A 27250-nucleotide genomic window follows, 5' to 3' on the forward strand; every position below is an offset into this window, starting at 1 on the left:
GGAACACAGGTGATATTACTCATTTGACACCTCTACTTCCTACTATTGAATCTGCACAAGTTTTGATCTTTCAAAACTCAAATCACTCAAATGGTGCCAGTGAGCACAAGTTAACAAGAGCCCCAAAACCCACAACATACCAAGCAGGCATGTCAGTCACTGTCAATGCCTAATTGGTAAAACATGGTTGTCAACATAAAACATAATTTGCTCTGACAAATTTCTTGTAATTGAGTAATAATAAAAACCAACAGAGAACAATATTTTGGGGGACAGTAAATAATAAAAAAAAAAAGACAAATTATATTTTTTAGTAAAAGATAACAAAACTTGTGAACAGATTTATTTTCACCATGGTAAATACTCTTTTTGTTACATTTACAAGACACACAGCACAGATAGAGATGACATAGTACAGTTCTTCTCGTACAGGATTCCTTAACAGCTAAATTAAGAATAGGTATTTCTCTCTTTAGTGCTGTTTTTTCCTAAACGAACATAATTTGCTCTGACAAATTTCTTGTAATTGAGTAATAATAAAAACCAACAGAGAACAATATTTTGGGGGACAGTAAATAATAAAAAAAAGACAAATTATATTTTTTAGTAAAAGATAACAAAACTTGTGAACAGATTTATTTTCACCATGGTAAATACTCTTTTTGTTACATTTACAAGACACACAGCACAGATAGAGATGACATAGTACAGTTCTTCTCGTACAGGATTCCTTAACAGCTAAATTAAGAATAGGTATTTCTCTCTTTAGTGCTGTTTTTTCCTAAACGAACATCCTGTGAACAAAAAGAAAAGGTTGTTACACTGCATTAGGATTAACAATCTTTTTGAAATTAAATACCTCATAAAATCAGAAAATCACAAACCATCAATAAACATGTTTATGAGAACTCTGCCATCCATTCTACTAGATCATTGGTTCCCAACCTGGGGGTATTTACCCCCGAGGGGTAAAATACACTTTTTTGAGGGGTAAAAAGAACTTAGCGCAAAGTGGAAAAAAAAAAAACAAACAAACAAACAAAACAAAACAAAACAAAAAAAAAAAAAAAAAAAAAAAAAAAAAAAAAAACAAAAGATATAGAGAAAAAATGGGATGAAGGAAATTTATGTGACGATGTGAACGGACCCTTAAAACCTCAATGTAAAACCTCTGAAATTTTTTTGAGGGATTGGCGGGAGGGTTCAAATCGGCTGAGCAACTGCTTTCGAGATGGATTGACTATGATTTCTTCATTTATTCTACCCAGTCTTACTGCCCCTGTGAAGAACAAAGGAGGTACCGTAGGTAAGTATAAGTAGGTAGGTATACATTTTAACTGTGAAAAAAAGTTACCTAGTAATTCTACAATCATAATTAAAATAATTTATTTTCACTTACCTACCTTTCTTTACGTCCCGTCCCCTGGCCTAGGGTAGTTAGGGTACACAGAAGGCATAGCAGAAGGGTCAGGTATGGATGAATTTTGACCGCGTTATTGCATATTGCATACACCATTCAGTTTTACGGCGTTCATACAAAGTTGAACTTCCCCCTTGATGTTATCCGCAGGGACTGAAACCGTTATGTTTAAGCTTATAAGTTCTGATTCCCAATGTTCCAACAGTCATGTGAAAGAGAAATGCTTTACAGACAGATTAGTATACTTACTCCTTTCTATTGATTACCTATGCTTAACAGCCCTGTGTTGAAAAGCACCAAATAAATCAATTCAATTCAATTCAATATGTATACCTACTACTTCATTTACCTGTTGTAGAGATAGAAATGAAAACAGGAGGAAAACTGCTGGTTTTAAGATCGTGAAGATAAGGTAAGGCATTTATTTATTTGTATGATAAATAAATAATCATGTTTTCAAATTAACTCTAGGGTGGGTAGATAGTAGATATATTTATAGATATAGGCAAAAGTTCATTTCTGTAACGATGTGTTGTGTTCGTGTATTTCATTTAAAGAAACATAAGTGCTCTTCATGGAAAAATGCACAAGCTCAATCTAAAACTAGGTAATAAGGGCGTTGAAAATTGAAGTAGGAAAATATTGAACAATGAACTTATTTTACTTTTATTACCTACCTTGAATGTTATACGGTCTCCAAGGATAGACTCTTTAGTCTTTATTCGGCAGCTTAAGGGACTGTTTAGCCCTGTGAATAGGTGGATACAAAAATGAAACATTCAAGGGGAGGAGTAAAAATAATAGTTAGTTAATTTTATTTCGTTTGGTCTTGAAGATAAATGTATTTACAGTACTTACCTATACTTAGTTATTTCATGTACCGTCCTAATTTACCCCCTTCGAAATTTAAGAGGTGGTAACATTACCTACGTACCTATTATGTGATAATGATATTACATAGGATTCAAGGGGAGGAGTAAAAATAATAATTAATTAATTTTATTTCGTTTGGTCTTGAAGATAAATGTATTTACAGTACTTACCTATACTCAGTTATTTCATGTACCGTCCTAATTTACCCCCTTCGAAATTTAAGAGGTGGGTAACATTACCTACGTACCTATTATGTGATAATGATATTACATACCTAATAATTTATTTTCTGCAGTTTATTTACCTACATATTTAAATTAGTTAATAACTAAGTATAATGATATTTATTACATACCTAATAATTTATTTTCTGCAGTTTATTTACCTACATATTTAAATTAGTTAATAACTAAGTATACCTACCTACTTCATTCTTTTGTGTGGTGAGAAATATTGAAAGGGAAAATTTGTACGTCCAAAATAATATTCTTAAAATACATAATATTAGGAAAGTGCGGCTTATTTGATTAGCTTATAACTTATAAATAATAATTGTATAATTTTATAGGTTTAATTCCAATTTTATAACGTATAAATGTATCGAGGTCTTTTCCACAAGTTTGGCCATGCCTCGGGATGAACTAGCGGGATTCCGGAGCGAAGCGACGGAATTCAGCTAGTTAGTCTATATACATACTCATCACATCTGATAAATCACCATCCACCATTTTTTTTTTTTTTTTTTTTTTCGTCATGTACCTACTACCTACACAATTTATACCAATGTTCGTGGGTGAATACACACACTTCTTTTAATATAAAATATACTTTTTTCTTCTCTTTTTTTGACATATTTTTAAAAATAATTAACTTCTTTATGTGATTCCGTAGTGTAGGATTTGTAAAACCACACAACTGAAGAGTACTTGATGATGTAGAGTTCTCAATATGGATGGCGTCCAGTGGAACAGGGAAGGTAGTACTTTGGTGGAACTGTTACACGCATCTGCATCATCACAACTTTGAACACAACCTCGCACATATCTGAAACAAATATTAGAAAACTAGCTGAATTCCGTCGCTTCGCTCCGGAATCCCGCTAGTTCATCCCAAGGCATGGCCAAACTTGTAGAAAAGGCATGGCCGAACTTGTAGAAAATAATAAAAAATACGGTCGCGCTGCGCGCTCCCTATTAGCTGCATAGTTATCAAACTAAAAACATAAACGAAACTCAAAATGTTGGTCGAGAGCGGAACATTTTCTCTCCCGCTGAAGGGAAGGTAGTACTTTGGTGGAACTGTTACACGCATCTGCATCATCACAACTTTGAACACAACCTCGCACATATCTGAAATAGATATATTGGAAACACGGGAATCAAATACTTGGTTAGGTAGTACTTTGGTGGAACTGTTACACGCATCTGCATCATCACAACTTTGAACACAACCTCGCACATATCTGAAACAAATATTAGAAACACGGGAATCAAATACTTGGTTAACTAATACTAGGGAAGGTAGTACTTTGGTGGAACTGTTACACGCATCTGCATCATCACAACTTTGAACACAACCTCGCACATATCTGAAATAGATATTAGATAGGTATATTGGAAACACGGGAATCAAATACTTGGTTAACTAATACTACTAATACTAGGCACCTAGATTTACTTGGTTTAAATACGTAGGTACGTTATCGACTTTCGTAATCTACCTACATAATCTACTACGAGTTGTGGTTCTCGAGATAGAGCGATCAGTGTGTGAACTATGAAATGTGAACTGTGAATGGATCTCGTTCTTATAATATAAGATTTGAAACACGGGAATCAAATACTTGGTTAACTAATACTAGGCACCTAGATTTACTTAGTTTAAATACGTAGATACGTATCGACTTTCGTAATCTACCTACATAATCTACTATAATGTCCGTGTGGCCAGTCTCATTTTGTCATTATTGTATAATTAACTTCGTGTGTGAAGAGGTTTGATGGAGAGAACTGTAACTACTATAAGGTCTTATCGTCCCGAAGTCAAAGAGAGGATAAAATCCGCCCGGGCGGAATCGAACCCGCGGCCTAGCGCTTACAAGGCAGACGTAATATGGTCAGTTTTCAAGTGCCAGTTTTTTTTTTTTTTTACGTAAACATGAACCTGCCACAAGATACTTGAAAAAGAGATGTCACTATCATGCTTGAATTTGAGAATAGAGACTGCAAGAAGGTATCAGGCTATCAGGTATCCTATTTTTCTTTTTCTGCAAAAGAACGTTGCGCTTACCTATTACTTATTTTTAATAAAATAAAACTAAGCTATCCAGTTTCAACAAAAGTTTCTTTCATTAAAGTTTTTACTTGAGAATTTTTAGAAGAAAAGGTTTTTGCGTGCTTGCAGTTTTTTTTTTTTTTTTTTTTTTTCAGGTAAGTTCTTTTTTTAATTAAAGTTTCAAGTTCTTACCTATTATAAGGTAGATACTCGTACCTTCTTAATGTCAGTATTGGAGACACTCATTTAAACTTCCAAAGTCGTCTAGCCGGGGGTGGATGCTCCAAATTTTCGGAGTCTGGCCTACAGTATAGGAAAAAAGTGATGCTTGAGGAGGGGAGGGGAGCTCCCCTTAAATACGAACCTGGCTAGATGTTTTTTCTTGATGGCGAAACATGTAAACTCATCCTTTTTTACTGTATGTTCCCTATACTTTTTTTATTATAAATAAACAAGTTCAATATATTGGTCAAGTGAAAATATAATATCTAACATTTCAGTAGGTATCTTGTTAGGAATTTACCTGTTGAAAACACAGATAGACATGTCTACTACCTACAGTGAGAAAAAGTCGTCTTCCTTAACTTTTCTTTTTCTCTTTTCCCCTGGGGAATGCTCGTCAGTAATGCGCCAGTTTGGAAAGAAGGGAGTTGCAGAGAATCCCATTACAAACCCATTTATGTCCCACTATAATGGCTCCCTCTACCTTAATCTAGTTTTTGAGGGTTTATACCTAAGGTGCTCTACACATCCACAACATACTACACAGACAATGCAGTCTAATAAAAACAGCTCTCTTATTGGCTATAAAAAAGGAAAAAGTATCAAGGACAGTTAGGAAAAGGAAACGAGTGAAAGAACAAGAAGAAAAGGAGGAGACAAATTTAAGATGGTAAATAAGAAGGAGTAGAAGAAGAAGAAGAGAAAAAAGGGAGGAGAAGGGGGAGGGAGGAAACGAGTGAAAGAACAAGAAGAAAAGGAGGAGACAAATTTAAGATGGTAAATAAGAAGGAGTAGAAGAAGAAGAAGAGAAAAAAATGGAGGAGAAGGGGGAGGGGAACTGATCTATTTATTCTATTTTCTTTTAAGCTGTTGAAAATCACAGAAACAGAAAATTGAAGATCCTTTGGCAAGAGGTGTATGTAGGTTTCTTTAGCATCTTAAACTGATGAAATTCATACAGACAGAAAAGAGATCTTCTTTTTGTAGCAGTTGTTTCATTGTAAAATTCTACCTTGTGATTTGAAATGAAATTTTTTTATGTACTCAAATCCTGTTTTTTCATTGGACAAAAAGAACTTTACACACGATGCATTTTTTTTAGAAAGATAAGATTTTATCAGATAACCGTTATCAGAGAAACATGTGTTCAGAAAATAAAACATCAGACGGATTTCGTTTCCAAATTTTTGGTCGTCACGTCGTTAACGTAATTTGTAGATCGTTGCGAAATTGATATGGACAAAAAGAACTTTACACACGATGCATTTTTTTTTTTAGAATGATAAGATTTTATCAGATAACCGTTATCAGAGAAACATGTGTTGATGTGTTCAGAAAATAAAACATCAGACGGATTTCGTTTCCAAATTTTTGGTCGTCGCGTCGTTAACGTAATTTGTAGGTCGTTGCGAAATTGATAGACGTTTTTTAGTGATTTTCTCAAGATATACTTCGTAGGTAAGTATAAGTAGGTAGGTATACATTTTAACTGTGAAAAAAAGTTACCTAGTAATTCTACAATCATAATTAAAATAATTTATTTTCACTTACCTACCTTTCTTTACGTCCCGTCCCCTGGCCTAGGGTAGTTAGGGTACACAGAAGGCATAGCAGAAGGGTCAGGTATGGATGAATTTTGACCGCGTTATTGCATATTGCATACACCATTCAGTTTTACGGCGTTCATACAAAGTTGAACTTCCCCCTTGATGTTATCCGCAGGGACTGAAACCGTTATGTATAAGCTTATAAGTTCTGATTCCCAATGTTCCAACAGTCATGTGAAAGAGAAATGCTTTACAGACAGATTAGTATACTTACTCCTTTCTATTGATTACCTATGCTTAACAGCCCTGTGTTGAAAAGCACCAAATAAATCAATTCAATTCAATTCAATATGTATACCTACTACTTCATTTACCTGTTGTAGAGATAGAAATGAAAACAGGAGGAAAACTGCTGGTTTTAAGATCGTGAAGATAAGGTAAGGCATTTATTTATTTGTATGATAAATAAATAATCATGTTTTCAAATTAACTCTAGGGTGGGTAGATAGTAGATATATTTATAGATATAGGCAAAAGTTCATTTCTGTAACGATGTGTTGTGTTCGTGTATTTCATTTAAAGAAACATAAGTGCTCTTCATGGAAAAATGCACAAGCTCAATCTAAAACTAGGTAATAAGGGCGTTGAAAATTGAAGTAGGAAAATATTGAACAATGAACTTATTTTACTTTTATTACCTACCTTTGGTTTTTTTTTAAAAGTCTTGGGGGGGGGGGGGGAATTGAATAACTCATAATCCTTAAACGGGATTTAGCTAAAAAGTTGATGAAAACTTTTGTCAATACCTGTCATCGAAGTAGAATCCTCCACAGTGTGACATTCGGATGAGTTCCGTGTCAGTAGTCGGTGTTCCACTGTCCAGAGCACAACCTCGTACTGTCATACTATCACCAGTATCATCTGAAACCAAAAAAATAGAATTCCTTGGGTCAATACACAATACTTGATTGAAGTTTTTGACAGAGTTAGACTCTTGTTATGTTTGTGTTAGACTGTTGGAAAATTTCCGTCTTTCCCGGCAATGGAACCAGCTGATTGGTCAATGAATGTTGACGGTGCTCGTCAGCTGGTGTTAGTGGTGGTTCTAATGATCGGACTTGATTTTAGAATTGGCAATGTGTAAATATCTTAAAAATCGGAAATATATACATGTACTCGTATATTTTCGAAATTAGATATGTAGTTAGGTATCTACAGTCTAGGGAGAGGTAGGTAGTTATTTGTTAGAGAAGAGGTGGGACGGGGAGGAGGTTTATGCAGTTTGTTAACAGGCTGGCTTTCTCCTATCCTGTCTTCCTTCTCTCTTCGATTTCGGGATGATAAGACCATAGCAGTTACAGTTCCTTCTGTCAAACCTCCTTAAAAAAAGAAGTTTTCGAAGGAAAAATGGTACCTATTCAGATTTTTTCCAAGTAAAAGTTCTGTCTCCTCCTTTCTTTCTACAAAAGGTTTTTCGTAGAATCTAATTAAAGAGGCCGTGAGACCTGTAAAGGAGAAAGATTAGATGGTACAACTTGTACAAGGTACATTACTAGTATGTTCCATATAGTAAATGTTACACCATCTCTGGGATATTTTAAGTCTTCTTTTCACGCCATTCTGCATGGCATCTGAACGAAGCTTTCATTTTCTCGAATTCTTCCGATTTTCACTTGGGCTAAAGTCATAACAAATTCAGTTCATGTACCTCATTGTTAGTTTATCTTTTTTCTGACCTGTTTCATTATTATTTACTTACATACTTACCCTCTGTTAGTCTTGCTCTACCGCCTGTGGGTTGACATAGGATCGTGGAACATCCAGCACAGATCACAACACTTTGGGCATGGCTAAACACTGTTGTAATTTTATAACATCCTGGAAGAAGAAAAATTTGATTAGGAAAGAATGTTAACAAAACATAATCAATACTCCAGGGGATCGTGGAACATCCAGCACAGATCACAACACTTTGGGCATGGCTAAACACTGTTGTAATTTTATAACATCCTGGAAGAAGAAAAAAAATTGATTAGGAAAGAATGTTAACAAAACATAATTAATACTCCAGGGAGTAACATAGTTCAGAGATTAAATATCTCAGAGAGACAATCAATAAAATTTATGGGGATCGTGGAACATCCAGCACAGATCACAACACTTTGGGCATGGCTAAACACTGTTGTAATTTTATAACATCCTGGAAGAAGAAAAAATTTGATTAGGAAAGAATGTTAACAAAACATAATCAATACTCCAGGGAGTATCATAGTTCAGAGATTAAATGTCTCAGAGAGACAATCAATAAAATTTATGAACTGACTGCCCAAAGTTTGAATCCTTTAAAAATACCTTACCTGGGCATTTGACATCCATGAAATATGAGTTGGGGTGTTGGACAAGTCTCTTCAATTTATGTTTGCGCTTCTCTTCAGCCTGGGACGGGTGAAGTAAATCTTTTGCTAGCTGAAAATAGAAGAGATCAAAACTGTTAGGCAAAATATGGGGGGTATGTAAGAGATAACAATCAAAGGGTTCTTGGGGCTAGATATATTGTGAACCTAAGCCAAGAACAGTAAAGACCATAAATACCAAAATGATTCCATAGGTAGGTACTCTGGGTGGAAAAAAGAAGGCATAGTTAAAGGTTATTTTTTTTAGAACAGTAACATAAATACCAAAATGATTCCATAGGTACTCTGGGTGGAAAAAAGAAGGCATAGTTAAAGGTTATTTTTTTTTATATAGGAGAACAGTAACATAAATACCAAAATGATTCCATAGGTACTCTGGGTGGAAAAAAGAAGGCATAGTTAAAGGTTATTTTTTTTTATATATACATTATTATTACAGCAAGCCTAACCCAGTATGAAACCACAAACTGAGGCCAAGTAAAACATGTAGGTAACTTTAAATACCAATTAGCTTTAAGGCCAATGAAACAAAAGTTCAACTACTGTTGTCATTTTTTTTTTTTTTTTCTTTTTTCAACTGAATTTGGTGAAGTATTTGTATTTAGCAAACAAGATGAGACCAACTGTATGTTACACATTATTATTACTTTAGTTAATTTCAAACAGTTGATACATACTTCTTATAATAAACCAAATAAGCTAGATTTTTAAGCCAACATTTATAATGTCAATTCAACTGTGTTGCTGAGGTTGGTACTTCAGGAAGTTGTTGAATATGTTCTATTGCGTTTTATCTTACAAGACAAAATACGAGTTGGATAGACCAAATTTGAGTATAAATCAGAGCGGATTTTCCAAAGGGATTTAGGATCAAGGAGCAAATGTAAAAGATTCTTCTGAAAAGATTGCAACGTATGTGATACGGGAAAGGGATGAAACCATGCTTGTCGGCAAGCCAACACTCCGGTCATATTTTGTTAAATAAAACATCGCAGGAGATGAGATTTTCGTCCAGAGAAGAGATTACACTTTTCTTTGTGTCTAAATACTTTTAAAAGAAGATATTATCCAGTAAATTTAATATTTAACTTGAATAAAAAGAATACTTACAGGCATGATTGCTGTGGATTACAACTTCAGTGCGAAAGAAAAACATGTGTTTTGGAATCCATCTTGAATGTTTTTGTTTGGATGGGTAGAAACTTGTGATTTGAAATGAAATTTTTTTATGTACTCAAATCCTGTTTTTTCATTGGACAAAAAGAACTTTACACACGATGCATTTTTTTTTTTAGAATGATAAGATTTTATCAGATAACCGTTATCAGAGAAACATGTGTTCAGAAAATATAACATCAGACGGATTTCGTTTCCAAATTTTTGGTCGTCGCGTCGTTCACGTAATTTGTAGGTCGTTGCGAAATTGATAGACGTTTTTTTAGTGATTTTCTCAAGATATACCTACTTCGTAGGTAAGTATATGAAATTTTTTTATGTACTCAAATCCTGTTTTTTCATTGGACAAAAAGAACTTTACAAACGATGCATTTTTTTAGAATGATAAGATTTTATCAGATAACCGTTATCAGAGAAACATGTGTTCAGAAAATAAAACATAGTACGGATTTCGTTTCCAAATTTTTGGTCGTCGCGTCGTTAACGTAATTTGTAGGTCGTTGCACTCGTTGCGAAATTGATAGACGTTTTTTTAGTGATTTTCTCAAGATATACCTACTTCGTAGGTAAGTATAAGTAGGTAGGTAGGTATACATTTTAACTGTGAAAAAAAGTCACCTAGTAATTCTACAATCATAATTAAAATAATTTATTTTCACTTACCTTTCTTTACGTCCCGTCCCCTGGCCTAGGGTAGTTAGGGTACACAGAAGGCATAGCAGAAGGGAGGGTCAGGTATGGATGAATTTTGACCGCGTTATTGCATATTGCATATACCATTCAGTTTTACGGCGTTCATACAAAGTTGAACTTCCCCCTTGATGTTATCCGCAGAGACTGAAACCGTTGTTTAAGCTTATAAGTTCTGATTCCCAATGTTCCAACAGTCATGTGAAAGAGAAATACTTTACAGACAGATTAGTATACTTACTGCTTACCTCCTTTCTATTGATTACCTATGTATACCTACTACTTCATTAGCATAGCAGAAGGGTCAGGTATGGATGAATTTTGACCGCGTTATTGCATATTGCATACACCATTCAGTTTTACGGCGTTCATACAAAGTTGAACTTCCCCCTTGATGTTATCCGCAGGGACTGAAACCGTTATGTATAAGCTTATAAGTTCTGATTCCCAATGTTCCAACAGTCATGTGAAAGAGAAATGCTTTACAGACAGATTAGTATACTTACTGCTTACCTCCTTTCTATTGATTACCGCAGTCTAGGGAGAGGTAGGTAGTTATTTGTTAGAGAAGAGGTGGGACGGGGAGGAGGTTTATGCAGTTTGTTAACATTTTTTTTTTTTACTTACTTAATTACTTCCCTTCCTCTTTATCCCTCTCTATTTCTCTTTTGTTAGGCAGGTACTTCCATTTTCTTTTCATTTCTACAAAAATAAATACCTGAAGACTTTATTCAAATAAATTGTACAATTGTAGATGTACTAGTCCTTTCTCAAAAAGACAAGGAAGGAATCATTATGTCAGTTTCTTTGTCTCACTAAGTCTCTATTATCATCTAACTTCTTGTTTTTCCTTTGGACTTCTAGATTGTGATTGTTTTTTTTTTCTATTTTCATTCAAAGGAAAGCATAGTTTATTAAATCTCTTTCTAAAATATTTCCCCATTTCCTTCGCTTAAGTCTCTATTATCATCTAACTTCTTGTTTTTCCTTTGGACTTCTAGATTGTGATTGTTTTTTTTTCTATTTTCATTCAAAGGAAAGTAGGAAAGCATAGTTTATTAAATCTCTTTCTAAAATATTTCCCCATTTCCTTCGCTTTTCTTTATTTCCTCCTATTCCCTTCTCTCTCTCTTTCTTTTTCTTTCCCTCTTCCTTCTCTCCTTCTCTCTCTCTCTCTCTTTTATTTCTTTCCCTTTTCCTTCTTTCCCTCTTCCTTCTCTCTCTCTCAATCTATTTTCACCCTCTTTTCTTCTCTGTCTCTCTCTATGTATTTTACTCTCCCTTTCCTTCTCTCTCCTTGATGTGTGTCTGTCGAATTTCATTAAGATGTCAGGAAATTACTGCGACCTCTTCCTTCTCTCTTGTTTCCTCGCCTTGACACAATCTTCCGTCTCTTTTTTCTACAGGGTTTTCTGGAACACATAAAACTTCCTACCTGCTCGACCTAGAGAGCTGAAATTTACCCTCCACAGCTTCACTTTGCTAATGATTGATTCTTTATCTGCCGAGCAAATGAATGACTAATTCATACACCCTGTATATTTTTGTTAGGTTAAATAAAGCGAATAAATAGTTAAATGCTGGAAAAGTAGCTACTTATGTATCTAACTATAGCTACTTTTAATTTGTTTCTGGTTTCTGTCCTGATATTTTCCCCATCCATGATTTTTTTTTATGAACGCCTGGTATCTGTTCACATATGCAATGTGCAAAGCACAAAACATTTCCCCAAATTATCGCATTTCCGAGGTGTTATCTTCAAACACAACAGATAGTCGAAACCTTGTTTACATAGGTTCTCTCCCCCAGAGTACGTACATTACCTAAGAGAAGGTAATGTATTCAGCCACCCCAAACTCTACACTCTCATATTCCATATTACGAACATACCAGGTGTGCAAGAGTAAGAAGGGACCTTGGTAATAATTTGGCACAAGAAATTCACCTTCTCCCAAACTACAAGAATAAATTTCATTCCTCCTAAAACTACACAAATAAAAGTCAGTCTGGTTAGGATAGCGCGCCTACCTTGTTAGTACTAGGTCGTAGTTCGATTTCCGCCCAGGACAAACACTTTATAAGATTCAAACAAATAAGGTTCGTTCTCGGAACGGCTGGCTTTTTCCCATCCTGTCCTCCTTTTCTCTTCGATTTCGGGACGATAAGACCCTTCTTAGGCCAGGCACTCACTATCAAGTAGACCTGACAGGTGCACCTGATCAGGTCCGTCTATCAGGTCTACCTGATGAGCACACACACTATCAGGTAGACCACGTGTAAATGTCAGGTCTACCTGATAGTGGGTGGCTGGTCTTACCGTTATCTCTATAAAGATTTTTTTTTCCACATTTTCCACTGCAACTTCACCCTGTATATTTGATACTCGGTACATGTGCTAGATAATGGTGTATTCCACTTATACCCATGTTTCCACACGTACCTCTCTAATGTTCTCTAATATTTTCCTGTTTAGTCTTCACTCCCATTTTACGATACGATCATTTCCTCTCATATCGACAAATGTATACCCACACCCATACCCCACTGTGTGAGTCATCTACCTATACTTACATTATGTAGATGACATATCAGCTTGTTTTGCAGCCAGAAACTAGAGAGAGTTGAAATACATATAATTACATTTTTTCAACTCAAAATAATACAGAACATTAACTGGAAAAATAATCACATGCAGGTAAAAAATCTGGAACTCACTTTTTTTCAGCACAGTGTAATTTACGGAAGATTACCATAAAGAAATCAAAAATCAAGATCTACATACTTATCTCCTTTGGCAGTTAAGAAAACCTGACAAATTTCACCTTCTCTTTAACTTCTGTACTGACCTATTGTGGTGCCTGTTCATGATGAAGTTATTTTTGCAAATCGGTTCAAATTTTCCCCTTCCATAATTAATCTTCTGCGAGGAATGGCAGGTCCACGCAACACCAACCTTTCTCATTTATCATGGAGATGACAGAAAGTGGTATGGAAATGTAGATGACATATCAGCTTGTTTTGCAGCCAGAAACTAGAGAGAGTTGAAATACATATAATTACATTTTTTCAACTCAAAATAATAAAGAACATTAACTGGAAAAATAATCACATGCAGGTAAAAAATCTGGAACTAAACTTTTTTTCAGCACCATATAGAAATCAAAAATCAAGATCTACATACTTATCTCCTTTGGCAGTTAAGAAAACCTAACAAATTTCACCTTCTTTTTAACTTCTGTACTGACCTATTGTGGTGCCATTGTGCCAATTATTCCAATATGCCTCCAACATTTTTGCAAATCGGTTCAAATTTTCCCCTTCCATAATTAATCTTCTACGAGGAATGGCAGGTCCACGCAACACCAACCTTTCTCATTTATCATGGAGATGACAGAAAGTGGTAGGGAAAAAAATCACCATAATGGTCAACCTTATTGTACATAAATCTCTTTAGCGCCTGGCAGTTGTATCTTTGAAACAAAACTAATGTTAGGCACATTTAATTATAGTAGGTTAGGTATCCTACATAGGTAAAAAAAAAAAAAATACAGCCCATTATGAACGTTATTCACAGCCCCAGATGGGGAATTTTTATCCACGTGTTATGGGATTTGACCCGTAAAAATAAATGGCTTTCTGCGGAGTGTAATTCTACCTCCTGTAATGGTGGTAGGCTGGTAGGAAATGTCTTTGGAAAACATTAGGCTCAGCAAGATGGTTATAGATACCTACTTTTTGTTGAAGTCACTGTTTAGGTAACTGAGGTTTTTAATGACAAGGGCTTTCTTTACCTTCTATTCAGCGAGATGATTGTAGAAAAAATGTATGTTTGCATTGGAATTTCAGCCAACTCCTCAATTAGACTATTTTTTTCACAAGTGAGTGACTAAAAAACAGCAACAACAAAAAGAGATTGCAATAAAATAGAAAAAAAATTCAACCTATCACTCGTCTATTCAGTCAGGCATGAACTATCTATCCTTCTATCCTGCCTGTGTCTAGCTGTCTAGGTTGTGTGGTAGAACACCCAACATTTCCACTGATTGGATATTGGATGTGTATCCCTTCTCCTTCCTTCTCTTCTTAACTGATCGAATGGATGCCTCTTCATCTACTTTTCCTTCATCTCCTCCTTCTCTTTTTGTGCCTCCTCATTTTCCTCCTACTCTTCTTTCACCTAATCTTCTTCCTACTCCTTCACCTCTTTCTCCTTCGATTTCTCTTCACCTCCTTCTACTAATCCTCTTCCTCCTTCTTCACCTCTTTCTGCTACCACTCCTTCAACTTCTTCTCCTTCTCTTCCTTTTCCTCCTTTACCTTTTCTGCTTCCCCTTCATCTGTTTCAACTTCTCCTCCATTTCCTATTCCTCCTAATCTTCTTCCCTTTCCTCCTCCTCTCCCTACTCCCCCTTCAACTCTTTCTGCTTCTCCTCCTTCACGTTCTCCCCCTTCTCTTCCTTCCCCACCTTCTTCTCCTTTGTTTCTACATAGTTTTTATCCACTAGTTAATCTCTGACGAAAATTCCATCAGTTCGGAAAATGTTTGTGGCCTCTATGATTCGATTTCGGAAGGGAGGAAAAAAAAAAAAAAAAAAAAAAAAAAATGAGTTCTCTCATCCACCATGTATAAAATAATATGGAGTTGACAGGTGGGTACATAAATTCCACACGACTGTCTTCCAGTCTTCCTCTGTGTCACATTAATAATGCATAGGAAATGGTAAGCAATATGAAAAAATCTTTATTTGATTTCTCTATGTTTCCCATCCTGCTTTGAATTTATGATTCCTTATCCATTATTAATTTCTTCACAAAATGCTGTCATTGCTGACTGATGCTAAGATTGCTGACGACTGACATAAATGTATTGGAAGAAGGGAGAGATAGAGATGGATTATAACATATAACCTATAACTCTTGTTGAAAGCGTGTCAAACCATACAACGTACTGTACGGAAGGAAAACGTTCCAAAGAGGACCTGCTGTTTTACCGCTCTTAGAAAAAGAATACATTGACGTCATAGTAAAAATTAGAGGTTTTTTTTATGTATATATAAAAGAGGTTTGATAGAGGAAGCTGTAACTGCCAAGGTATTATATTCCCAAAAGCGAAGAGAGAAGAAAGATAGGATAGGAGAAAGCCAGCCGTTCCCAAAACGGACCTCATTTGTTCAGGATAAAATCCGCCAAGGGCGGGAATCGAACCCGCGAACTAGCGTTTACAAGGCAGACGCACTACCCTGCCAGCTAACTAGGCTGGCATTACAGAGGTCAGGCAAGGGTCTCAAATGTTTTTCTTCTGTAATTTATTGTATTATGTTATAACACTTATAACTTTTGCCAAGGGCAAAATGTTAAGTGTGAAGTTATTTTTGGAAGGGGGAAATTTAAGGAATTTCTCCTTCCACATATACCTCTACCGTGTCCCTATAGGCGTGCACAAGTCACGAGTATACCTACACACGAGTAGGCATTAATAATAAATTATGTAGGAACCTTATGTTATCTTCTATTTGTTTTACACTTCTTCATGTTACCTGCTTCAACGATCTTCCTTATCTTCACTCTTCTGCCTGTGCAGCCTGTGTAAATATCACAGTCGTACTGTCACTACTTAATCTGCCTCTCTCTCTCTCTCTTATGCGGCAGGTAGGTACACCCAGTATGTTTTACAACAGGAAAAACAGTAAATTTTCTACATGTGGAAGTGTACAATGTCACGATATCTAACTGGCTTTATGGCTTTAAGTTGGGCGATCGATAATACCACTTCCCACAAGCTAGAAAGCTAGAAACGTACCTCTGGTACCTACAAACCTACACCATATTTATGCACCTATAATAGAAACTAATATTACTCGTCTAGAGGTGTACACGAAACGAGAAGGGACGAGAAATGGCCATTCTCGTCTTGTCGCGTGCCTTTTTTGTCTCGTCATTTCTCAACGAGACGAAAAAAAAAACAGATTTTTTTTTGCTAGCCACATTCTTCAGCGGAAAAAAGTAAAAAATTTGGACCGATTTTAACACTTTCTCATTAAATAGTATAGCTTCGCTATACTTATTGCAATAGAAAGTAAAAAATACAAAGAAACTAGGTTTCTAAGTAAGTTCTGAAAACGTGCTGAAAGTTCGGGTGTCTACTGAAAGCTCAACAAAGATAGTCTTAGCTAAGATGTGAAGTCATCTCTCACTTTAAAGCTTAAACAATAGTGACATACAAACTCTTGTTAAAACATTTACATCCCTTTTCTCCCTCTCTCTCTCTCTCTCTCTCATGTTATCTTATCCCCTTCCTCATTATTCTCTCTCTCTACAACAATTCTCAGTCCTCCCCTATTCTCCATCTCTTTTTCCCTCACTCTTTCTCTCTTCATCTACATCTCTTCCTTTCTCTTCCTCTCTTATGCTATCTTATTCCTCTCCCTATTCTCTCGACTTTCAGTCTTCCTCCATTCTACATCTCTTCCTTTCTCTTCCTCTCTTATGCTATCTTATTCCTCTCCCTATTCTCTCGACTTTCAGTCTTCCTCCATTCTCTCTCTCTCTCTCCGGATTCCCTATCTCTTCCTCCCTCTTGCTCTCTCTCTCCCCTGATCTCCCTCTATCTCTCTTAGAACTTCATATTTACCAACATTTTGCAGTTGTAGCTGGAGAGGGATTACACTCCCCGAAAAAGTTAGTCTTTCTCTCTCTCTCTCTCCCCCCCTATCTTCTTCTCCTCAACTTCCCTCCCGTCTCTTTTTTTACTTTCCTTATTTTTTTTCTAGTTGTCCTTTGGAGGTGCGTTTACAGTCAATCGATATCAACCGACATTGTTCCATAGGAATGTCATTGTGCATTGTGACAACTTATAGGTTGTGGGTTCGAAGTTCGAACCTAAAGACATATCTAATACAAAACAGTAAATTTTCTACATGTGGAAGTGTACAATGTCACGATATCTAACTGGCTTTATGGCTTTAAGTTGGGCGATCGATAATACCACTTCCCACAAGCTAGAAAGCTAGAAACGTACCTCTGGTACCTACAAACCTACACCATATTTATGCACCTATAATAGAAACTAATATTACTCGTCTAGAGGTGTACACGAAACGAGAAGGGACGAGAAATGGTCATTCTCGTCTTGTCTCGGGCCTTTTTTTGTCTCGTCATTTCTCAACGAGACGAAAAAAAAAACAGTTTTTTTTTTGCTAGCCACATTCTTCAGCGGAAAAAAGTAAAAAATTTGGACCGATTTCAACACTTTCTCATTAAATAGTATAGCTTCGCTATACTTATTGTAATAGAAAGTAAAAAATACAAGGAAGAAACTAGGTGTCTAAGTAAGTTCTGAAAACGTGCTGAAAGTTCGTGTGTCTACCTGTCTACTGAAAGCTCAACAAAGATAGTCTTAGCTAAGATGTGAAGTTTTCGAAGCCAGCCTAATTAGCTTAGTTGGTAGTGCGTCTGCCCTGTAAGCGCTAGGCCGTGGGTTCGATTCCCGCCCGGGGCAGATTTTATCCTGATGATTCTGCTACTATTCCATATATTATCATTACTTTTTTTCGTAACTAGATATTATATCTATTTTATTTGATCCAAACCCTCGTTCATTCATTTATTTACCCGAGATTTTTCGTTGTTTTCTTTTAATAAGAAGATTTTCTTCGGATTTTTTTCCTTTCGTTTTATTTAAATTTTCTTTTAAGAGTTTTCAGTTCGGAACAAAATATGCTAATCGCGAACTTTTTCTTATTGTTAGCCAAGGTTCATTTCCTTGCCGCAGAATTTATTCCTCGTTCTCCTTTCCTCTCATTCTTCTTCAATTTGTTATTCAATCCTTCTTCTACTTCTCCTCCTCTTTCTTCTTCTTAATTTCCTTTTCTTCATTTCTTTCCTTGCTTATTCCCGTGTTCTACTAGCCAAGAGAGCGGGATCGAGTACAGTCTCTCTCTCTCTCTCTCCCAGGATCGAGTACAATTTTTGTCTCTGTTTCTTTCTCTCTCTCTCACTCACTCGATAACTGTAGAAGAGTTTCATCAGCCAAGGTTCATTTCCTTGCCGCAGAATTTATTCCTCGTTCTCCTTTCCTCTCATTCTTCTTCAATTTGTTATTCAATCCTTCTTCTTCTTCTTCTCCTCTTTCTTCTTCTTAATTTCCTTTTCTTCATTTTTTTCCTTGCTTATTCCCGTGTTCTACTAGCCAAGAGAGCGGGATCGAGTACAGTCTCTCTCTCTCTCCCAGGATCGATTAGAATTTTTGTCTCTGTTTCTTTCTCTCTCTCTCACTCACTCGATAACTGTAGAAGAGTTTCATCATTATCGTGTTAACACGATAGGAATCAATGAAGCATGAATTGTACTACATAACTGTATGCGAGAGAGAAAGAGGAAGAAAGATGGGGGAAAGGGAAAGAATGTTTTTATTTTATTGATTCATTATCATTATTATTCATAAAATTTATTTATTTTCTTCGTATTTTCGAATAATAATAAGGTACATATTTTCATATTCATCTTCAAACCAGAATCGAGTACCTCACAAAATATTATTATTCTTCCTCCAGTCTTTTACTTTCAGATTTCCCTCCAAGTTCAGTCCCTCTCTCTCTCTCTGTCTTATCATTCTCTCATAAATCACTGGTGGTGAGTTACAAAAAAGTCACCTGTAAAAGTTACAATGCCATACTATTATAATGGTTCCCTCCATATTCTGCAATATCGTAAGTTACAAAGAAATGTATGTTTGAGAGAATAAGAATAAAATCTAGTTATAACTTATAACAGAGACAATTCTGTTGGACATAGAGATGGACATTCTGATCCAGAGTAGTAATTTTGATATCTCCACTATTTTTTGTTCATTGCACATTGCATACTTAATAAATTTCACGGCATTCATACAAATTGGAACTTTTACATATTACCTTTTCTATGGATTTTGGATTGTAGCGAATACATAATTAAATGGTGAGTTCAATAAATAGTGGCTAATGTAATAGAGTTATAGCAACTAATTATTAAAGTGTACAATTACCTATTGCATTACATTAGGGTGGTCCTTTTTACAATTTGCACAAGTGGCGCGAACAGTTTTGGGTTTAACACAACTGGTGGTTAGATGACCTTGACCGCACTTAAATAAATATAAATAATAATAATAAAAAATGCAGCCCATTATGAACGTTATTCACAGCCCCAGATGGAGAATTTTTATCCACGTGTTATGGCATTTGACCCGTAAAAATAAATGGCTTTCTGCGGAGTGTAATTCTACCTCCTGTAACGGTGGTAGGCTGGTAGGAAATGTCTTTGGAAAACATTAGGCTCAGCAAGATGGTAGATGCCTACTTTTTGTTGAAGTCACTGTTTAGGTAACTGAGGTTTTTAATGACAAGGGCTTTCTTTACCTTCTATTCAGCGACATGATTGTAGAAAAAATGTATGTTTGTATTGGAATTTCAGCCAACTTCTCAATTAGACTATTGTTTTCACAAGTGAGTGACTAAAAAACAGCAACAACAAAAAGAGATTGCAAATAGAAAAAAAAATCAACCTATCACTCGTCTATTCAGTCAGGCATTAACTATCTATCCTTCTATCCTGCCTGTGTCTAGCTGTCTAGGTTGTGTGGTAGAACACCCAACATTTCCACTGATTGGATATTGGATGTGTATCCCTTCTCCTTCCTTCTCTTCTTAACTGATCGAATGGATGCCTCTTCATCTACTTTTCCTTCATCTCCTCCTTCTCTTTTTGTGCCTCCTCATTTTCCGCCTACTCTTCTTTCTTCTAATCCTCTTCCTACTCCTTCACCTCTTTCTCCTTCGATTTCTCTTCACCTCCTTCTACTAATCCTCTTCCTCCTTCTTCACCTCTTTCTGCTACCACTCCTTCAACTTCTTCTCCCTCTCTTCCCTTTCCTCCTTTACCTTTTCTGCTTCCCCTTCATCTGTTTCAACTTCTCCTTCTCCATTTCCTATTCCTCCTAATCTTCTTCCTTTTCCTCCTCCTCTCCCTACTCCCCCTTCAACTCTTTCTGCTTCTCCTCCTTCACGTCCTCCCCCTTCTCTTTCTCCTCTTCCTTCCCCACCTTCTTCTCCTTTGTTTCCACATAGTTTTTATCCACTAGTGACTAGTTAATCTCTGACGAAAATTCCATCAGTTCGGAAAATGTTTGTGGCCTCTATGATTCGATTTCGGAAGGGAGCACTAGTTAATCTCTGACGAAAATTCCATCAGTTCGGAAAATGTTTGTGGCCTCTATGATTCGATTTCGGAAGGGAGGGATATTGGAGGAAATGTGGATATTGGAGTTATGCGGAGGAATTTTATTGGAGAGGGGAGGGGTTAAGGTTAAATTGAGAGGGAGGGAGGGGGGAAGGTATAGGTAAAATTGGGAGACCAAAGGATGGAGGGAGAGGAGGAAAAGGATAGGTAAAATTTGGGAGGGAGGGAGGAAGGAAGAGCTGAAGTAGTATTTGTTGGGGGAACAAAGGATGGAGGGGCCTTTTATAAAATTGAAGCACCGAAATTTCATTTTGTTGTGTACCTAGATTTACCTACTCGTACGTGTCATTCGACCACATTTCTGAATGTTTTCTGGTGATCAGGGTGACATACATTTGGGTTTAGTTGTGTCAGAAAATTGTTGTAGTTAGAAGTTCTCCAGATCAAACTTCTTTAGGGTCTGCAGCCCATCATTATTGCAAATGTGAGCCTTGCCCTGAATGATTTCCTCGAATATGTATAATGTATATATAAAAAAAGTACATACCTACTACTAATGAATTTTCTCTTGGGCTCTTTCGAGAAAATGATACACTAAGGCACAAGATTAAAATGAGTCAATTAAAATAATAATAATAATAATAATAATAATAATAATCTCCATCATACCGCACTCAAACTCTTCACCTCTTTCCACTTTCTCACCAGGCCGCAGGTTGCTTACCATAGATGCCGTTCATTTTGATGCAGGCCGTAGCCGGGAACAGTCCATCCCTGCCTTTCCTCCCGCCCATACAGGGTGACTCATAAATATCCAACGTGTAGTTGTTGTGGAACGGGTCATCACAGGCAGGGTTGTCCCCGTTGATTGAGACACACTTGAAGCAGTCTATGCCTCCGCTCACTGAAACGGGAAAGAGAACAGGTAAAATCCTAATCCTACATAGATAAGTAAGTATAGGTAGTAGTATCAAAAAAGTACTAGCTCAAAAAAGTACGATTGTTTAGCTGTGATCTGCAACCACCAAAGACTTATTTTAAATCAATGTTTCTCTCTAATGAAGCGCTAGGCCCATAGTCAGGATTTTATCGAGGGGGGCCCCAAGAGTCAGTGATGTAGGGCCCCGGGCGGGAATCGAACCCGCGGCCTAGCGCTCACAAGGCAGACGCACTACCAACTAAGCTAACTAGGCTGGCTAATAAATGTTTCTCTCTAACTTTAATGAAGCGCTAGGCCCATAGTCAGGATTTTATCGAGGGGGGCCCCAAGAGTCAGTGATGTAGGTACGGGGGGAGGGGTATTCTCCAAATTTCAACGAAATCGGATAAACCGGTTGAGATTATACAAACAGTGTTACCTTACGAATCAGCTATCAAAAGAACACTGAAAAGTAACGTCGACCACGATGTCTCGGAAAGGGGATACTTGTATTTTGTTTCTAATTTAGCTAATCCGTCTTTTTCTCGTTCTCACCTCCTGTATGCCTCAATTTCTTCATTTTCTTTTCATAAGATATATTAGACTTTTTACATTTCGCTCAAGGAAAAACACACGTAGGTACAACTGAGTACGTAGAAAGCCAGCCGTTCCGAGAACGAACATTATCCCATCAGGATAAAATCCGCCCCGGGCGGGAATCGAACCCGCGGCCTAGCGTTTTCAGTTCAACCTTAATGATGAGGTCACGGGGGAAAAGGGAGAAAGAAAAATGAGTTTTCTACGTGGGAAAAGCCGTTATGCCGTTCTTACAAAACGGTTCTGTTGCTTTTAATTTACTCCTCTTTTTTCTTCTCTTATAAATTACCTAGTAAAATATATACCTACTACACCTAACTACATAAATAATTACGCTAGAAGAAAAATTTACTGCTGTAAAACAGAGGAAATAACTAATTCAATAACTAGCCTTGTATTTTATGTACAATGTTTTAGGTACTACTCCTCTTTTTTCTTCTCTTATAAATTACCTAGTAAAATATATACCTACTACACCTAACTACATAAATAATTACGCTAGAAGAAAAAATTACTGCTGTAAAACAGAGGAGGAAATAACTAATTCAATAGCTAGCCTTGTATTTTATGTACAATGTTTTAGGTACCTGAGATCAATAGTATGATTTCTCAAGTTTCATCATAACTTAACCTGGATACAATTTACCTGAGTGGATACAGTTGAAAATCATCACAAATATAGGAATGGTCGTGTAGCGAAATTTCGTCCAAATTTGTTTGTACGTCATGCCTGAAACAAACAAATAAAAATAAATAGTAGGTATCATAAAATGAATGCATAAAAGCCGGAGAGAGCATAAAAATATTTTACAGAATATTTTTACGTGCATATGTATATCCAGTTAGGATCACACTCGTTACTCAGCAAGTCAGCAGTCCACTGAAAAGAGTAGTTCCTATAACTCCCTCACTCGTACAACTTTAATATTTATGTCAATTTTTTTGAACCTCCTTATGCGGCGTTACTCAGCAAGTCAGCAGTCCACTGAAAAGAGTAGTTCCTATAACTCCCTCACTCGTACAACTTTAATATTTATGTCAATTTTTTTAAACCTCCTTATGCGGCAGGTTATAATATCTAGTTACGAAAAAAAGTAATGATAATATATGGAATAGTAGCAGAATCTTTGTGTGCACGCCTTACATTTTCAGAAAGTAGGTATGATATTTGTAATGTTATTTATTTCAATTTGTGGAGACGCCAAAACTCCATGGTTGTTTGAGTGGGAGAATAGAAGTTATTATGAAATAGTTTGGACTTTGTAGGGAATGAAGAGGTAAACGAAATTTCCTTTTTTTTATATTCTATTTTTGTTTTCGCAGAAATTTGTTTTTTAACCTCTTGCAATTTTTCCAGACTAGTAGTATCTCCTTCTTTCTTCTCTCTCTCTCTATCCCTCCCTCTCCATCTCTTTCTCCTTTCCTCCCTATTTCCCCTAAAAAAGTAAGACTGTCATTTTACACAATAAAAATCATTCCCGATCAATAATATTTTCAGACTTTTTGGCGCTTATTTCGAGAGCAAAAAACAGGTTCATTCTCTTTTTCTGCCATGTTTTTCCCATGACATCTTCACTGCCCTGATGCTATGGCTTAACGAAGATTTTTTTTAAGGCAATCAGTAAAATTCCAAGGTAAAGTTATACATACATAGAATAGGCAATGAAAAGTTAAAAACCTAACTTCTTACTTTCCTTTTTTAAAGTCCATGTACTATTGTACGAGTAGTAAAAAGTAACCCTATCAACAGCATTTTTCTGCTGGAATTTCCACATTTTTAACAAGCTAGCTCTTTATTTCTGGGTCAGTGAAATATTGGTACGCGATATGTGTCCAGTCACACCGTTGTTTAACCTTAGTGGTACGTGGAGAGACAATGTTTCAGTCTTTAAAGAATGGTGATTAACTGATTACTCAAAAGACCGAAGAGGTATGTCGGTTTATTATTATGAGGGAAAAACAGACTGGAATTTCCACATTTTTAACAAGCTAGCTCTTTATTTCTGGGTCAGTGAAATATTGGTACGCGATATGTGTCCAGTCACACCGTTGCTTAACTTTAGTGGTACGTGAAGAGACAATGTTTCAGTCTTTAAAGAATGGTGATAAACTGATTACTCAAAAGACCGAAGAGGTACGTCGGATTATTATTTATGAGGGAAAAACAGAATACATACATCAAATATTATACAGAAATAAGGTTAGTCTCTCATCCTCCTCTCTCTCTCTCCCTCTCTCTCTCTCTTACTTTTGTTTACTTTCTGGTATTCTTTTATTCTTCTTTGTTTTCACATTCCTTTAATAATATTATAATGTGTTATATGTATTAGATGTCTTTAGGTTCGAACTCCGAACCCACAACCTATAAGTTGTCACAATGCACAATGACATTCCTATGGAGGATAAGTTCTCCTTTGTTACAGTTCCTTCTACAGCTGTGTCCATACCTACCAGTGCGCTGAGATGACTTTTGGGTTTCTAGCATATTTCGGTTTATTTGTTTTAACCCATTATCTACGTAGGTACTTACTAGATTCTATGGATTGGATTGTTTGTTTTTAGTTCAGTGGAGAGTTTTCCGGTGGCTTGAGCAGCATTAGTGATAGATTTAATAGATCATTAATTGTTTATCAATTACATATCATTGGTTCTCTTTTGTATTTCAGATGAATTTTGATAGTTGAAAAATTGGAGTCTGTCCTTTGTCAATACATTTGCATTTTGCATGTTTCATTTTGCATAACCCACAGGATACAATGCTTAGTTCTTGAATAATTCTTGTCCTAATTATACCTAAGTTTGTTGTTTGAATTAGGGGATAATTTTCAATTTGGAATGGAGTCAGTCCTTTGTCAATACATTTGCATTTTGCATGTTTCATTTTGCATAACCCACAGGATACAATGCTTAGTTCTTGAATAATTTTTGTCCTAATTATACCTAAGTTTGTTGTTTGAATTAGGGGATAATTTTCAATTTGGAGATGAATGAACAGAGACTTGGAACAACTGACGACTTCGAATTGTTATTGCAAAATCTTTGTCATACATCAGTTTGCCTTGTAATTCCTGTAGCCGCACAATCACAATGTGAGTACCCAAGTAGTTGAGATTGCTAAATTATGTAGATATGTACATATGTATATAACGATTTTATTGGATAGATAATATTTTAATAACGTTTCCAGTTCCAGTTGTAGTTTATGAATGTGACAAATTACACAATCTCACAAATAGAGCAACGTGGAGCAAAAGAAGAAGCGTGTCAGCGGGGAATGAATGAAGAAATAAACCAGAGCAAACACAAAACACAGAAAAGAATAGAGGCACCACCAGTACAATGATACTCATCATAATACATCTCACATGATTATGATAGGCAAAGATAACCACGCCCCGGAGTATGACTAATTATTTGAATTAAAAATGAAAAATATCTCCCCCGAAAATAAAAACATTCGTGGTTTTTCATATAAAAAATGAAATGTGATGTCACACATCATCCGCTGGATGTGACTCGTCTTTCCGACCACGAAACTTGTCGTATTATTAGAGAATAATGTTGAAGATAAAGAATTCTGAATATTTGGATAAATATTCATATTAGATCTTGGACAAAGGATAGCATGTTTAGGGTCTGTATTTACTAGCAGGTCCTGTGAGCCTCAAAACCATTCTCTTCCAAATAACTGTTCATATGTCATATACCCTCATCCCAATTTTCTTTCAATCTTCTGGTTGCTTTTCCTGAACGAGCCCTGTACATTATCCTGCTATCTCTTCATCTTATCTTTCCTTCATTTGAAAGTTTCGTAAATCATCTCTCTCATTTTGTCCAATGATCGAATATGCAAGAGTGGATCTACAATAAAAGTGTCCTTTTCATTCAATTTGTGATGTCATGGTTGAACTCCAATAACCTCCCGACATTTGCTCGTAATGTACACCACGTTGCTTGTTTTAAGTATTTTAATAATATTAAAAACAAAATAATATTCTGTTCGGTGTAAATTTTGGATTGGAATCAAAAAACTTATTACCTCTATGCGCTACAAATGTGTCATCCGCACTCTTTATTGCGTTGAGTTTGTATGTGTTATTACACTTTCTACTTCTTCAAATATGTCACGGGCCTCCATAGCGTTTTCTTCGCGAATAATGCGCATTCTTGATTTCGTGTGTCTGCCAAATGAGTCAAATCTTAAGCTCCCAGAGGGAATTTTGAATCTAGCCCCAGTTTTGAATTTGTTGATCTGTGTAAAAGTGTTAATTGTGAAGACTATCCAATCTATCCATGTCCAATCTAAAATCTAATAATATAGGCACATCAATTGGAAGGTTTGATTTTAAAGAATTCCGTCAATGTAAACTTGAGCTCCTCAGAAAATGGTTTGAGGATGAATAACTCTGTTTAGTTATAAAACAAATTTCCCAAGTCCTCCGAAGTTACACCACGGATCCTGTAATAAAATGATATTTCAATACAATATTCCTGTCATAGATCAAATACATACTTGAGAGAATATTTTATTCATTTATTTCATTTCCCTGTTGAAAATATGTTGGAATTAAAAGAGCCTCGCCCAGTTGTCCAAAATTTCATATTGGCATAATAAGACTTACGTGAGTATGTTTGAACTTTGTAAGGACTATAAAAATTTTAAGCCATTTAATGAGAATCCAAAATCTTTCGGGGAAACAGTGTGTCTAAAAAAGTTTGCACTTTGAAGCATATGAGTACAAAGTCACTTACTAGAATTCCATATACTGGAAACAGGAACTTCACATTTAATGAAGTGGTAAGTGGTGTTGTCAATGAACTGCCAACACAAAACGGTCAGTAGGTACTGGAGACATAGGACCCTAGAGAGCCTTCAATGAAAGAACTTCACTGGGCGAGGCCA

At 36.0% G+C, this 27250-nt stretch overlaps 1 protein-coding gene and 1 long non-coding RNA gene across 2 annotated transcripts; one reads left to right on the top strand and one right to left on the bottom strand.

Annotated features, from left to right (window-relative positions):
- Positions 1 to 559: 559 nt before the first annotated feature.
- Positions 560 to 10012, bottom strand: LOC103510550 (40S ribosomal protein S27). The gene is made up of 4 exons (XM_008475225.3): positions 9861 to 10012; positions 8694 to 8802; positions 8104 to 8214; positions 560 to 794 (listed from the first exon to the last, which is right to left on the bottom strand). The coding sequence occupies exons 1-4, from the start codon at positions 9864 to 9866 to the stop codon at positions 766 to 768; spliced, it is 255 nt and encodes an 84-aa protein (XP_008473447.1). The 5' UTR covers positions 9867 to 10012; the 3' UTR covers positions 560 to 765.
- On the top strand, positions 6106 to 21650 carry LOC113467993. The gene is made up of 3 exons (XR_003391877.1): positions 6106 to 6247; positions 6720 to 6773; positions 21540 to 21650. It is a non-coding gene; the product is annotated as an uncharacterized LOC113467993 (long non-coding RNA).
- Positions 21651 to 27250: the final 5600 nt, after the last annotated feature.

The sequence above is a fragment of the Diaphorina citri genome, unplaced genomic scaffold, assembly GCF_000475195.1.
Source record: "Diaphorina citri unplaced genomic scaffold, Diaci psyllid genome assembly version 1.1 scaffold617, whole genome shotgun sequence".
In the NCBI taxonomy this organism is placed as follows: domain Eukaryota; kingdom Metazoa; phylum Arthropoda; class Insecta; order Hemiptera; family Psyllidae; genus Diaphorina; species Diaphorina citri.